Source organism: Ambystoma mexicanum, chromosome 1q (assembly GCF_040938575.1).
Source record: "Ambystoma mexicanum isolate Mex_15411 chromosome 1q, UKY_AmexF1_1, whole genome shotgun sequence".
NCBI lineage: Eukaryota > Metazoa > Chordata > Amphibia > Caudata > Ambystomatidae > Ambystoma > Ambystoma mexicanum.
The window spans coordinates 97,402,704-97,419,220 of record NC_090922.1 but is presented as its reverse complement, the minus strand read 5'-3'; the positions used below and the strand labels follow the sequence as shown (position 1 = coordinate 97,419,220).

General features: G+C 47.7%; 1 protein-coding gene across 1 annotated transcript in view; it reads left to right on the top strand.

Moving 5' to 3' along the window:
- ACSF3 (acyl-CoA synthetase family member 3) overlaps nucleotides 1-16,517 on the top strand; it is a 1,059,592-nt gene that overhangs the window by 188,068 nt on the left and 855,007 nt on the right. Inside the window, exon 4 of the mRNA XM_069635646.1 lies at nucleotides 3,910-4,064. Coding sequence (XP_069491747.1) covers nucleotides 3,910-4,064 — 155 coding nt within the window. The remainder of the gene's footprint in view (nucleotides 1-3,909; nucleotides 4,065-16,517) is intronic.

The following is a 16,517-nucleotide window of genomic DNA, read 5'->3' as shown; positions in this document are numbered from 1 at the left end:
AGCGATTGATGCAAACAATGCGAACAATATTCTTTGAGTTCTAAAGGGCAAAAACGATTTGGTCATATTAAGGAGTGCAATTTATAACAAGTAGACATGGTATTGGAGTAGGTGAATGCTTACCTAATACGCATGTCGTAATAAAAAGACGAGTACCTCTACATATTTCTCTCATTACCACAGGGATTTGACCAATGACAAATGCGAAAATCGAGAATAATATGAATTGAGAATGAGATACGGTGAGAAACCTTTAACACATATACATATGTACAAAACAGTGAACTAATTACACAATTTATTGAAAGAAATGAATGTAATAGAACAAGCTAATACAGCCATTGACTGCTTTTTCTTTTGTTCTTTTACCTTCACCTCTCTCAAGCCTTACAAATCCTTCCCTACACCAACCCGCAATCTCTCTTTCGAATTTTGGTTAAAATCACATGTTTTATGAACTTTTTGGATGTGTATATTTTTTCTTTTCACATGTACATACTCAATTTACAATGTTTATTTTTGTGCCAATAAGAATGTTAATATTCAGTCAGCAAACAACTTTATTCGGACAGAAAAAGGCCATCAAAGTACAACCTACAAATACAGTTCTAAACTAAAAATAGACACTAATACATGATAACAGAAACACAGCAAAGTAGGGACAACTGACCATTGAAAAAGACCGCCCCCCCTAATAATGTCCCCCAAACGGATTTGTAAACCAGTGGTCAAGACCCGCCCGCCCCTAACCCCTGGTAGTTCCTAGGCCGCCTCGGACCTAAGATGGTCAGGTTTGCCCCTGAGAGGGGCTTGTTGCCAGGGGTGCCCACGGTGTGCCACACAAGGGCGCGAATGGCAGATGAACCGGCTGTGATACCACTTTTCCATGACTACCCATGGCCATTACACTTTTCCAAGACGGCCCTTGCCATTTGGCTGTCCCCAAAGACTAATTTAACAGTATCCAACTTTCCTGAAGCGTTAGGCAATCTGATACACTCCAACAAAGAGCCCCCGGACACAAACCCACATTCCCCCACTGTCCGCAGCCAATGAAGACATTTGTTCAAAAGGGCATCCCTTGGTTCTCTTGTATCGCTGGAGATTGCCCCCCTTCATTTAACTTTTGGCCCAGGTCCTGATACTCAAGTTCTGCAGCCGTCACTGGCTCTTCCCGAAGCATACTCATGTCCGCCTCCCCGGCCCATCACACTGGATGTCGGAGGTGTGGATGTTGATGGTTTGGGGCCGGGTGTGGAGGAGAAGTCCAGCTCTCCTTCCAGCCTTGGGAGCCAGCAAATGCTCGGGGCTAGCTCTCTGCCCTGTCCTAGCCCTCTACGGCCTTCCAAACTCCCCAATAAAGGACAAAACGCCCTTTCAGTCCCACCTTCTTTTGTCTCCACCAAGCCGTTAAGTTGTCCATGTCACCTCCTGCTCCCTGAGTTGGCTGAGGTCAAAAACCTTCTTCTTGTCCTGATTAAGGGGTTGTTGGGGGACTTGGGGGAACGAGGTCTGGGAAGGGAAAGCTTGGGTTCTTCTGGGGTCGGCCCAGGGCGACCAACTCTTGGCTCTGTAAAAGGAACACACTCCTCGTACCCTGGACTGCCCCATGCCCGTGTGTCTCGGTCTCCCCCCTCTTTGAGGAGTCGTCCAGAGGCGGCCCTCCCCACAGCATCCCCCGAAAGAAGGGAGACCAGCGAGTGTTCTGGATGTACAGACTTGGGGTCTGTGCCTTCACCATTGCGGAAACCCATTAGGAGAGTCCAGGGCCCTTCACGCCCAGTGGGGAGGGAGGCCGGTGCCCCAATCCCTGGCCTGATTAAGCCTCCGTCTGGGCGCCATTTACATAAAGGCTGTAGTAGTTATAGGGTGTTCCTTCATGGTGTTCCAAAACTAGCTCATGGGGCCAAGGGTGGAGCCAACAAGTTCTGCGACGCAGGGGCAGGGCCACCAGCAGGACCACTGGTCAACTTCAATATGCCCTTTGAGATTCTCTCGCAGCCATTAGCCAGGTTATTCAGAAGATCAGCAGAAGCCACACAGTCAAAGCCCCCACCGGGCACCGGGAGTCAGCAGGTTTATGGAAAGAGCAGATTCCTCCCGGGCGGGGCATGCCGAGCTGATGGTTGAGGGAGGTGGCAGCATGGTGCCGCAAAACCCGGGGGGCTGAGTTAAAGGGCCTGCCAACAGGCTATATATAGGGACATGTAATGGTATAGGCTCCCCAGAGGCTCCTTCTACGAAACTATTTGTCTCACAAGCAGTGGCCAAAGGTACTCCACTCCCACAGAGGCTCCCGTTACACGCTCCATGTCCCTGGGCAACCCCCTGAGCCATGCACAGCAAGCCCTTTTTCTTTCTTCTTCCCACAATAGGTTTGCGATCAGCCTGAGGGACCGGGGTTCCTTGAAGTTTCGAGAGGAGGGTGGATTGCAGCAGGTGATGGGGGGAGAAAGGGGAAGAAATTTCTCCTCCGTCCGAAGCTCCCAGTGCGGGGTCCCTACGAGGGCCAACCATCATGTGGAGTTGATGAGCTTGAAGGGATTGAATGATTGTAGAATGGTTGTGGAAAGCCCTACGTTGACCGCTCTGCAAATAACAGAAAGAACAAAAAAGGTTCCAAGAGTTCCGGGGCTCTCAAAGATTGTTTCGATGTGGTGCAGCACCCCCAACACTGAGGCTCACCCCAAGACTCACCCGACAGCAGACTCACCACGGAATCATGTCCAGTCCAGTCCATGCCAAGCCAGTAGGTCAAGTCCCCCACGGACCCGCTAACACCCCCAGCGGGCCACCAACACCCCGCGCCCTTTCCCCGCGGGCTTCACCCGTACGGGCTGGGGAGTGCAGCTGATAGAGGCAGGGGGGGCGTGGTCAAGAGTACAGCGTCCCTCCAGGGACAGTCCAATGCGGCAGCGGGCCACCAACACCCCGCGCCCTTTCCCTGCGGGCTTCACCCGTACGGGCTGGGGACTGCAGCTGATAGAGGCAGGGGGGGCGTGGCCAAGAGTACGGCGTCCCTCCAGGGACAGTCCAATGCGGCAGCGGGCCGCCAACACCCCGCGCCCTTTCCCCGCGGGCTTCACCCGTACGGGCTGGGGACTGCAGCTAATAGAGGCAGGGGGGGCGTGGCCTAGAGTACAGCGTCCCTCCAGGGACAGTCCAATGCGGCAGCGGGCCGCCAACACCCCGCGCCCTTTATGTTAATATTAAAAATATGCCCTAATTTGAGAAAGGCAAGTTTCTGAAACACGTGTCATCAGGAGGGGCACAGTGTGAAATGTGGAATTAAATTTAGGTTCTAAATCAATTGGCGCAGGTCTCCGGGAGTTTCTTCACTCATAGTTTTGAAGAGTGCCAGCTTCAGAATGGTGCCACTTTCACTTATGAAAAAGCCAAAAAGTTTCAGGATCCAAGTCCAAGATCACTAGACCCTAAGGCCCTCATTACAAGTTTTCCAGCATCCCGCTTGTTATACCATTTACGCTGCCTGATATCAGGGAATTTCCCAAAGGACTCCATGGAGGAAAATGCTGGTATTACTTGCACTGATACTGGCCTGATTTATCTCCAGGTCTTGGCTGAAGTTTGGCAGTACTGTAGAAGTGCCTGTGACAGATTTACTGGCATTTTACCCACTTTTACTGCATCGCCAAACTTGTAATGACCCTATTACTTTGGTAACCTGCACCCAATCGGTGTGAGCTTTTTCGGTCTCTTTGAATACCTGTAGGGTGTGCCATTTTTATCAGGCTTATAAGGTTCCCCAAATAATGTTTGCTGCCACAGTGTAAACGTACAGTTTGCTCCATTTTAAGCAGGTAAATAAACTATGCCCAATCACTGTTTCCTGTAGAGTCGCTTTCATAGCCTACCCCCCATTAATGTGTGTGCTTTCTTCTCTTCCAGGTCTGGGAACATTTTCTGAACCCAAGCGGACCTCACATCAATGTCTTCATGGCTGTCCCCACTATTTATTCCAAGCTGATCCAGTATTATGAGGAGAACTTCACCCGACCCCATGTTCAGGACTTTGTACGAGCGACTTGTCAGGCAAACATCAGGTATATGCATGCTTCAATTTCCCCAAAAGTATCCTGCATGTATCCTCAAATGTATTAGTGAGAGTTCGGCCCATTCCATGAAATACCTGTGAGTTTTTTTGTGAGGTTAAAAACTCCCTGGATCTCAAGGTGGATTTCAAGTCTCAGAGTCTTTGGGCCATTGGTGAGCTACACATCTTGGCGAAGCAGTTTGAGCAGCTCATTGGAGGCCTCAGATTTCCTTGGATGTTTAGAACCCTATAAAATGTCGGGCTCCCCTCCTGTTCCTTTGTGGCGTTTGCTAGGCTGTTGAAGGGGAACTTACTGAGGGGGCTCACAGCTGGTCATGCCAAGAGGTGTTGTTTCTGTGGTTTGAGAAGTTCTAGTTGATGTGGTGTGTCTTTTTGCCCAATTGTGTCCTCTTTCTTGTGTGTTTGTTGGGTAACCTTTGTTTTTATCCCTTTGTTACTGTCACTTTCCCATTCAAAAAGTAAAAAACCTGACGCGTTTTCTCTCTCCTTTTCCCACAAAAAATAAGAAAACAAAAGAAATGTCCATTGTCTTTTTCACCTAATGCAAACTTTTAATTATGTATTATGACCCGAGTCTCAGGAATCAGGCCTTTTGTATTAGTCGCCCTCCTTTCTCTTTGTTGTTTTGTGTTAATTTGTTTGTATTTACGTGCATATTTGGAGGTGTACTTGACGGAGATATAACAGGGCTCATTTTCGGAGTCCCTGTAATTTGACGGCAGGGACCCGTTATGTGTGCACCTTCATGTACATGTGTCCACGACAACAAATGTTGGGCATCTTCACAGTGGAGTGCAAAACGAGAGGGGAAAAGGCAGGGTAAAAGCGTGTTGTCCACCTTTTGCCCTGGCCTTTTGACTCCGCCTTGCAAATTGAGTAAATGCTGCCTGCCATGAATGCATGTCAGGTAGCGTTTGCAATGAATTCCTATGGAGTACGCCTGCTTTTTGCTTGTGCAAAAGGCCGCCTGTACACTGATTAGGCAGGCTAGAACTAAATGTGTGAAGAAACAAAGAAGAAATCCTAATCAACAACACCTAGCAGAGAGTACACCTTAGGCCACATCTGTGTTTTGACCCAGCACCTATGCAGTTTTATTGTAGATGAATGTGCATTTATTGTTCTCATGTCTGCATTTTTCAACTTGTTTTCTAATATTTGGTGTTGTATTTAATTAAAAATGTTCAAAAAACAGGACTACACATTCCTTTGTGCTCTGTTGTTGATGCCCCTTTCGTCAGGGCGATGTTAAAATTTTGTTTTGTACTATCACAAGCATGGCAGGACACATAGGGCTAGACAGACACCCTCCATAAATGTAGTCCTAGGACTGTTTCCACCTGCACCAACAACCCAGGGAACACACCCTAGTTGTCACACCAGGACGATGACCTCTGCACCAAACTATCTCCCCCCAAATCTGCTGCTGCACATTTACCACCTCAGCTGCAATTCCCTTGCAGGTTGTACCATCCCTCACCTCAAATACCAGCAGTGTCCCTGGGTCAAGTCAGGCAGGAATAGATTACCACTGGCGACCACTACCACCAGGCACCCTTTATCGGTCGCCAGCATCAGCTCTTTGTTACCTGTCAGGGGTGGGGCTGAAGTTGACCTGCCCTTGTTCAGCCCCCACCCCCTCCAGCCCAAGGTTCCTGTGATCAGTCCTACCCAATCCCCTGTCGCTGTAAACCTGCAGTCACTCACACTACCTGATGACGGTGATGATGCTTTGGGCGTTGGCGATGCAGCAATCTTTGAGAGTGATGTCACACCCATCACCTCACCTGTTCGCCTACCTGCTGCCCTGTCCGGTGATGCCTTATCTGCCATCTGAGAGAGGCTCACAAGAATAGAGCAGCAGGAGAGGATGAAAGAGCTCAATGAGCTCCACCTGCAGCATGTACAGGCAATGCGGGGTGACGTTTACAGGGCCACAAGGAGAATAGTCAGGGAAGTGGCATGTCAGTGCTGACACCTATCAGAGTCTACAGTGGTGAATACTGTGGTAGGCTGAAGGGTGTGGGAAATTACAAAAGCACTGCCATCTGGTCTGGAAATTTGCAGAGGGTACTTCTCACCATGCACCACATGTGTGGCCTGGAGTCTGTCAGCGCTGCCTCCGCTACCCCCACAGAAAGATCACAAGCAGGGAGTTCTCATAGGAGGCCCCTGCGCACCATCACTCAGACACCAAAGGCACCTTTTGGCCAAGAGAAGCGCCATAAAAAATAATTGCCCCTCACCAAGATGACACTGGGGATTGAGGGAGGGTGGGCGGCATGGGGGTTTGGGATTGTGGGAGGTAGGGGGAATGGGTGTTGGGGATTGAGGGAGGTGGAAGGGCACGAGTTTCACAGACTACATAAATGAAGCTTGCATCACAAGTGGAGATCAGTAGTATTGTGGGTCATGGAATGAATTTTAATGCAGTGATTGACTATTTACCATGTGTAGGGAGGATATTGTTTTAAGAAAAAAATCAATTCTTGACGCTGCATGCGCCCATCCCTTCCTTCTCCACATCCATCCTGTGCTTGTCTGCTATCCCATGTCTCATCACCCTCCGTTCTGAGTCTGCCTGTGTCTCATCCTCCTCAGCAGGCAATGGTACATTCCTCCTGATGCACATATTATGCAGCATCATAGACACAAGGACTATCCTACCAACCCTCTCTGGACTGTACATAAATGCCCCTCCAGTCTGGTGTAGGTGCCTTAATCTATCTTTCAAGAGCTCAAATGTGCCCCGTTGTAGGCAATTTCATGTGGCGTCCCAGGGTTCCCTATTGGGGACATGAGCCATGGTAGTAGTGGGTAGCCAGAGTCACCTGCAAGTGGAATGAAACTGTGTTACTTTCAAATAGTGAATGGTTGTACTTCCCTGTCCTGACTAAGTGGTGCATGCTTTTCACTTCCATGCACTTATTTGAGAACACTCTAGTGCCATCGGGGTGTGGTTCCCGTGCATTTGACAATGCACAATGACTTTTGCCTATCCTGCCGTGCAGCATGTTTATGTGCCCCTTTAGTCTGGATTCCCCAATCGTCCCTGCACATCCCAATGGTTAGTTTGCATGTAGTTAGTTTGCATGTAGCTGTGCTGCCTTTTAATTTTGGTGTTTTTAATGTGTGCCTATTGCAGTGTGTTTGCTTGGGGTTTTGTATGTCTCCGAACTGTTGTGTGCTACATGGTATGGTGGTGTGACTTATTTTCTGCTACCATGGGTAGCCACCTGGGCCCAGCATGAATACTGAGGGGTAGGGGAGCGGTCACTCTACCACAAAATTGCATTTTCAGTCATGGTGTCCTATGCACTGTGGGACTTGTGGTCCCTTCAGCGGTGTTTGCAAGGCCATATGGATCATGCTCACCTCCTTCACTTCCACATTCACCTTTGTGGATGCATACCTTGGATCAAAGTGTGCTGTCCTCGTGGGTCTCCATGTATGCAGGTAGGGTTCTGCTTCCTAGTACCATTGTTTCATGATTGAACTTGGGAAACGGGTGCAGCAGTGGGTCACAGTAAGTTTTGCATCGCATGTACATTGCCCATTCAGGGAATGGTACTGTTTCCTGTTTCAAAACACATGCTCGGATACCTGGGGTGCCACCAATGCCACATGCATGCAGACCAGAGCTTATATTACATTAGGGAAGTGGGCAGTTGCGTAAAATATGCCATTGTGGCATGGACCTCTGCAGGGGCGCTGGGCAGAGAGATGTGCTGGTGAACATGTTTCAGTAGTGCATCTTGCACTTCTCCCAGCACTCTGGAAAAGGTTGGTTGTGACATGCCATGCATCTTGCTAAATATGTGGTGATATGTGCCTGTGGCACAGAAGTGCATTACTGATAGCAGCTTCATCAGCAGTGGTATGGCTGTTCGTACGTTGATGGTACTCTCAATGTCCAGCTGGATCAGGGTAAGGAGGTTTGCAATTGTTGGGGGTTGAGGTGATACAGGGTTATCAACTGTGCATCTGTCAGTGTCCTGGGTGATGGTCTGATTCTGGGTATGGGTGCCCTCCTTCCCACACGTCTCTTCTGCCTTGGCCCTGGTGGGTTCCATTGTTGCTGCTGGTGTGATATCCTCTGTAGGCCAATATATAGTAGGAGTCCCTGAATATCATTGTTAGAAACTGCCATGGGCTGCATGGTGCTTGTAACTGAGTTTGGGGAAGGTGTGTCCCTTACATACACTGTTTGAGTCAGGTGCACCTGTGGCTTCACTTTCTTCACTTGAATGCATTTATCTCCACCTGTGTGGTGGAGGTAACTGCGTCCACCTTTCGGCAGAATTACTGCCCATTTTCGACAGTATTTCGGCCGTATTTCCAATTGCAATACGGTAAATTACTATTTTTATTCCTGGCGGTAATTCTGCTGGCGGAATTAGCGCCAGGGCTAATTCTGCCAACATTCAGCAAGAATACCGTCCGTGTTAATTTGGCGCAGTGGTAAAAGTACTGCCACTTTCCCACTTACCGCCGTCATTGTAATGTGGCCCTTTAATCCACAGGAGATGGACGTTTGTGAGATGACCAAGTACACTCCATCTGTCTTACTACTGCAGGAGTAGATTGCAGTATTTATGTGAAGCCTCACCTAGTTAATGGTGTGTGTTTCTAGCGGGATGGGCCTCTTTGGTGTGGAGACAACCAGGCGAGTATCTTGAATAGGTGGCAGAGGATATGTGGGCGTACCCTGGAGGGGGAGATGATGGCTCTAGAGAGGGAAAGAGCCTCAGGTAGATGCACCTGCGCTAGAGGTAGTTCTCCAGCAAGTGTCTCCTAAGGAGGAGGAGGAGGCAGTGGAATTGAAGTCTGAACCACTGCCTGCTGTTGTAGATTGGGTAAGCCAGGCTTCGGTGTACCTGAAGAAGTCTCCGATGAGGACATCCTCACCCAGACCAGTACCCACATGGTGATAGATGTGGCAGTAAATTAGTTTGCTTGATTGAAAGGCTTTCCGGGTGGAGGAGTGTACAGTGGTGTGCAACCTCTGTTGAAAGGCAATCGAGCAGAGTCAAGGGTTGTGCATTGAACACAGTATCCAAGTGCAACCATATTAGATGATGGCACAGTGCAACATACACCTTTCTTGTGTCATTTGAGACTGACCTCTCCTCCACAGATTCCTTCAGAGATGCTCACGCTAATGAGGTATCTTACAGTTCCTTCCAAGTGGGCAGGCATTCTTGTTGCTGGAGATGATACTGCAAGTTTTCCTTAGTCCTCTCACCCTGCCAGACCACCTGAGCATAAACAATGCCTCCTGTGTCAGTCACCAGCATAGCTCCATTGCCACCAAAGCATCCTGTTGGTGGCGATTATATTGTGGCGCCACGGCCTGTATTGCCCAACAGTAAACCAGTGAGCTGGACTACATGAAAATTGAGGATGCTCTGGTCTCAGGATTGTCCCACCCTGCTCCCACACTTCCCGACACTTGCCACACCAGAACTTCCCCGGTTCGCTCTTGTTGCACCTACATTTACTGGCATGGCGGTTGGAAACTCGGTTTGGAGAGGCAAATAAGTGATTGCTGTGGGCTTCACTTGCAGTCGGCTGCTGAATGTCCAGAGAAGTCATGGGACAGGATCAGAGGAAAGCTCACAATCAAACAGCACTGACAAGGAGCCGGTTGCAGGCCTTATTGCAATATTCCTCTGGTGGTAAGTGCAGGAGGGTAGTAGGAATCAAGATGCTGCTCCTGCATTTGAACAGGTTTTACGAAACAAGTATTCAGATCAGGGGTGCTTGACGTGGATACAATCCATGGAGTCCTGTTCGATCTTTGCTTCCCAACTTGCCCCTATTCTAACAACTCCAGAAAAGCTTAGTTCACGGATCCTGCTTTCCTACCTGCATCCTCTGCTTTCAGATCTTGCTTTGCATTGCTATGTTTTGGTCTCTGGGCTACTGATTGTTCCTTATGGTACTAGGTCTTCCTGAGCTGATGAATGTGATCAGAATACCTTTTTTGCTTCAAGCTATTTTATTGCAGCTCCTAATGAAAGGCTTAATTATTTACTGGTGTGGCCACTTTTGTTTAGCATACAATCTAGAATCCCAGCATATATAGCGGCACATGCACCACAACCACCCTTCCTTCTTGTAGGTAGCTGGGCAAGAGGAAAGAGGCATACATGAGGTAATGATTGCCCTTTGCGTGGGAACCCATGTATATTGTGTCAGAAGGTCTGCTCTGTGGGAAAACCTGCAAAATGGTTGGAAGGGCTCATCTCACAGTGAGAGCAAAATGAATTCAGCACAGGCTCAGAAACATTGAGGCAGTAGCTCTGCTTTGTTAGAGCCAGAATAAATAAGGCAGTGATCCCGCTCGGTGACTGGTTTGAAAAGAACCTTCAAGGAACAGCTCATCTGTATCGACAGTGCTGTAATGGACACCGAGGACCAATGTCATGAACTGTTATTTTTGCTCTGCTCTCTTTTTCCGACATCGCTGCTATGAGTGTAGGAGTCACCCCCCTTCATCTATGACTTAATTTACCTCCACCTGACTTGAACGGAGCAACAAGCCCTCGTCCTCTGATTCTACTCTGTGGCTTGTGATTTGCTTCAAGTATTCAGCCTAATGCCTCTTGCCATAGTTTGCCAGTGTATGGTGTTGGTTGATTTGTATCACTGTTAGTTCAGTCATATGTGCCTGTGGTTTGACACAATTGACACACTAGTCCCGGCAGTACTAAATATTTGTTCAGACTGCATACCAATAGGTTGATGATCTAGGCATTCAACAGCGAATTGAACACGTGCTGATGGCCATGGGGACTGCGTGCTTAGCTAATACTGCATTGGATTATCACCCCTTCAGAGCTGGCTTGTAAGAAGCACATTTGCATCTTCCAGTGTTGTGCTATGGTAGGCTCAGGGATGTGGGTGCTGTGGCCTCAGATGCCTACAACATGCTTGACTGAAGGAATAGTCTTTCACGCTGTTATGTTTTTCAACAGTGTGAATACTATCGTTGTCCATTGAACAAACATCTGATGTAGTCAAGAAGGGTCGTTTACTGTCTGATGACTAGTGGAACCCTCAGCTCAGGGACTTGTGGTGACAGCTTTACACCTTGTTGCAATCATTCTTTCAAATGCATCATCACAGGCATCAAAATTGCTGGTACCTTTTAACTCCTGATTGTAGCCCAGAAGAACTTGGCTGGCTTGATGGCAACAGCTGCCAGGAGCTACCTTGGACTCCCCAGAACAACGAGTGCGGTACAAACATACCTATACATCATAACTTTGTGTGTGGGTATGTATGTAAATGCGCATTAGGATGCTTCCAGAGGCCATTTGAAGCATATTATAGGTTGTGTATAATGGAAAGAAATTATGATTTTCATCACGTGAAAGTGTATTTCTTATACTGTAGGTATCAGCTCTTCGGTCCATACATGTAGCTCCTGCTTACTTAGTAGTTCCTAATACCTGAAGGTGCTTTTAGTTCTTGCTCATCAAATCTTTATTTTGATCAGTGGTTCCTTGAATATGTTGATCACGTTCTGCTCTGAGTAAGGCCCCCTTGAGCCCTCCTCCCTCCCCTCACCCACTTGAATCCTCCTCCTCCTCACCCACTTGCTTCTGAAAAGTTGACAAATGTATTGTGTGGATCAAAGAATAATGTCAAAGGGTCCTCCATGTTATTTTGATCAGTAGGTCCTTGCATACGACGAGCTCTCCTGCTCTCAGTGAGACCCCTTGAGTCCTCATACTCACCTACTTGCTACTGATAAGTTGACACCGTTTCATTAAAGCATGGGTCAAGGAATGGTGGCAAGAGGTTCTCCATGTTGCACTTCTTTGTGGATTCCTATACAAGGTTAAGAACTGTTTTCTTGCTAGCTTGACGTCTTCACTCCAGAGCGGTCATGTTCTTTGTTTATGTTGTAAAGTTCTAATTACAACAGGTACACATGCAGCATCACCTCACTGGGTGACTTAGCATACAGGCTAACATCCTGGGTGGTCTCTTCATACGGCTGCTGGGAAGAACAGACATTGGGGGTCATTACAAGTCCAGCAGTAACCCGCCGGTGCTACCGGACCGCTGGACTGTAACACCCTTTCCATTTTCGCCTGAGATCCCGGTGCCACTGGGACATTACAAGTCCCGGCAGCCCGGGAAATCAGGCGGCGGAAAATGTTAGTCCCCATTCCCATGGAGGCCCATGCATTTTAATGCAGCCAGTCTATCCATTTCTTATTGTGGTATGACATTTTGATAAAGCAAGCATGATCAGTGGTATTAGTCTTTCTGTGGCATGACCTATGGGACTCCATGAGAATGGGAACTCGGAAGCACCAGCACCATTAGTAATGGTGCCGTGCTTCCATGGCAACTGTGCCTACAGAGCCGTTGCCCCTGTCAGGCCAGACCTGCTCTGCGCTATAGCGCCGGCAAGCACAGTTGTAGTCTGCCGGTCCGGAAAGGGTGCCGGTACTTTGCTACCGGCAACCTTATTTTCAGACCAGCAGACTTGTAAGGACCCCCATTGACCAGCATCTGCCACTGAATTGGTCTATGGTATTCACCCTCCGATGCCCATCAGTTGCTGTTGGAGTACATTGTCACTGCGTTGTTCTGCTCACCTTCAAGCCCCAGCTTATGAAGTGTGGAATTCCAGCAATTTGCCATTACAATCTTCTGCTAGTTGTGTTGCAAGCTGTGGCACATTTGCAACTGGCATACCACATTCTGGGCAATGTATGACTAACTTAAATGGGAGCTGATCTTCTGGACCCCATAGATCGTGCCATATAAAAGATGGCAGTGGCTTATGAAATAGATAACTACAAGGCAAAGGAAATGGCAAAGAATCACAAGGTCTGATATATTTTGAGGGTTGCAATTATAGTTGATCTACTGTAAACTGCCAGAGAGTTGTAATTGACTGGAAGTAGGTCATTGTGCAACCACCTCCTTGCCCTTCTCCCATAGGTCTCCTCTGCATCAGCATTTTCCTTAAACCCATCCATGCACAAAGTAGCACATCAGTGAATGGCTTACCTTGGATGATGTGCTGAAGAGTGCTATTGACTTGTGTAAGGGAAGAGGACCTGCTGCCTTATGATGGATGCGTCATTAGTCCGTTGCCTAGTGGTCTAGATATTCGTGGTGAGGAAAGCTTCTTGTTACCACCTACCGGTCCTGTGACATCCTGAGTGAAATGAGAGCCTGGTTATAAAAGTATGGTACAGCAATTCTTCAGCTGTAAAGGTGGCTTTGAATTTCCTAGTGGGCATCTATTATTTGCAGGAGCCGCCTGAAGCAAGGCCTTTCTAAGTAGGTCAAGAGCATCCAACATGGCACGCAGGTTAGAAATCTATCACATGTTTTGTGATATTTTGTGACAGATTCTAATGCCTTGTCGACAGAGGGCTGCTGAATTGGGGGACATTGAGTGGTCTACTTGCAGTTTCTCATGTAGTTGGTACAAATAATGCTTGCCCCCGACTATAAGGTAGCATGACTATAGGGTAGTGTTTGGATTGGTGGAGTTCTTCCCAGATACTGTGATGCGTGGGTGGGTGCTGTGGATGTGGTTTCACATCTCTCCAGTGACGGCTCGTGAATTCTTTTACTGGAGGGGTGTAAATATGTGTCCCAGATATGCCACAGCGGACGAGCCTATCGAGGGAGCCTGCACCAATTGGTTCTACCCCCGAGAATATTTTCTAATCATTGTTTTAAATGGTGCATTTTACAGCAGAATGTTTGGAAAAATTGGGTAAAAAGCCAAACAGTTGGCAATTGGTTGTGTAGGGGTATGAACAAATCCAATAGATGCAAGTCACCCACAGTGCACAGGAGCATTTCTCCAACACATTTTCATGATGCCTTTTGCCACAGTACAAACCAGTATAAAACATGTTCACACTGGCTGTGCCCATACATTTCCATGCTGACTGCACCATTATACCCTAGTAGTCCCATATAAGAACATACTCATGTTTGCTTTGCGCATAATGCCAGTAATGATACTGTAAGAAAACATGTCCATGTATCCCCATGTAAGCACAACTCCAGTTGGCTTTACCATTACAAATGCATGCCAAAGTATGAAAACATGTAAAAACTGGCTGCACTAAAATGCCAGTCGAGCTACATAATAACACTTATCATGCTTGCTTTACCAAAGATGCCCAATACAAAATGTCATACCACAATAAGAAATTACTAGACTGGCTGTATTGAAATGCCAGTCTAGCTACATAATAACACTTATGCTTGTTTGATCAAAGATGCCCAATACAAAATGTCATACCACAGAAAGACTAATACCACTGATCATGCTTGCTTTATCAAAGCTGACCAATATAAAATGTCATAACACAATAAGAAATGGCTAGACACCCTGCATTAAAATGTCAGTCTAGCTGCATAATAACACTTACCATGCTTGCTTTATCAACCATTCCCAGTAAAAATGCCATGCTTGCTCCATGGTGTGCCAGAGGCTTGCACTCCGACATAATCACATTAATGATGAATGTGATTGTGTGAATGCAAGGTGCTGGGGGCCCAGGGACCCTATGCGTGCCAGGAGCTGGGGCCCCAGGGTACAGCCATGGCATTTTCACTGGGCATAGATGCCCAGTAAAAACTGCCATGCTAGCCCCTGTGCCCCAAGCACCTCACAGGCATACATTAATTGGGTGCATGCAAGGTGCTGGGGGTCCAAGTCATGGTGCATTTTACTGGGCATCTGTCAGATGCCCATTAATAAATGGTATTCCTTCCCCCATTGTCCTTCAGAGCCTCACATGCACAGATAATCAATTAATCAATTATATGTACATGCGAGGCTCTGGAGGGTTTAGGGGTCAGCCATGACATTGCATGTGAGGCGCTAGGAATCTCAGTGAACTGGGCTGGCATTGTTTACTGGGCATACCCAGTAGAAAATGCCATGCCTACCCCCTGGGCCACAGTGCCTCACATGCACACAACGAATGTGATTGTGTGCATGCAAGGCGCTGGTGGGCACAGGGTTCAGGCATGGTATTTTCTACTGGACCTCTGTCATTGATGCCCAGTAAAAAAAATTACATACCTGTCTCCTGGGTCCCCAGCTCCTCACACACACAGATAATCAATGTGATTATGTGTGTATGCCAGGCTCTAGGGGCCCAGGGTTCATGCATCGTATGTTTTACTGGACATCTATCATAGATGTCCAGTAGAAACATACTATGCCTGTTCCCTGGGCCCCACAGCGCCTAACACACACACACAATCAACGTAATTATGTGTCTATGCGAGGTGCTGGGGTGCCCAGACGGCAAGCATGGTATTTTTTTACTAGACATCTATGATCGATGTCCAGTACAATAAATGCCATCACCGTCCCCTGGGCCTCACAGCACCAACCACACACAAACACAATCAAAGTGATTGTGTGTATGCAAGGTGCTGGTTGGAACAAGGGGACAGTTATGTTTTTTTACTAGACATCTATCATAGATGCCGAGTCAAATAATATCATCCCTCTCCCCTGGGACCCGCAGCAGCTCAGAAGGAGATCTGATTTATGTTGGCCGGTGGGGAGGGGGATTGTGCAACAAAGGCATTTTTGAAATGCCTTTGTAGTACAAACCTCCTCCCCCACTTGCCAAAATCAGCTCCATGAACCAGCACACACACACATTATTACAACATCCACACCCATCATCATGCACTCACTCATAACACAAGCTTACACGCATCCATACACATTTAAATAATATATAAATGAACATACAAACACACACATTTACACAACATGAACACAGCTAGCCCTATCTCATTCACACCAGCATCCATCATCGTACATTCACCTAACAACACAAGCATGTACGCATCCATACACATAATTTAAATTTAAAAAAACATGAACATAAACAAACTTACCTTCTGCCGCGGGTCCTGAGGTTTCCTCTCCAGCGCTCCGCCCCTGCTAGCATGAACAGGAATCAGGAAGCCTCCTGGTCCCTGAACGTGGTTGAGCAGACGCCCCACTTCAGTCTGCTCTGTTTGTATGTGCTAGGAGGCACAAGAGCACCCCCTTATCCATAGATACATACAGTTCCCCAGCCAGCATTTCCAATGAGCTATGCAACGTCCCCAGCCCTGCATGGCTCATTGACCTTGCGCAGCTGGGGAACTGTAACTGTCAAAAGGAAACGATGTTTCCTTTTGACAGTTCAGAGCGCTCCCCTAGCTGAAAAAAAATAGCTGAGGGTGCTCGGTGTTTGACTGGGCTGGCTCCTCCATAGTGAACAAGAGAGGGCCAAGACTCGGGTGGTTGACGCCTCCTCGCCCATTATGGATGAGCTGCCCCTGCTTCTCCACAAACACCTGTATAGTGTCTGCAATTTTAGGCCTGCAGTTTTGATGAATCCATGTTCGTTTTATGCTTCTCCTTAGCAGACTC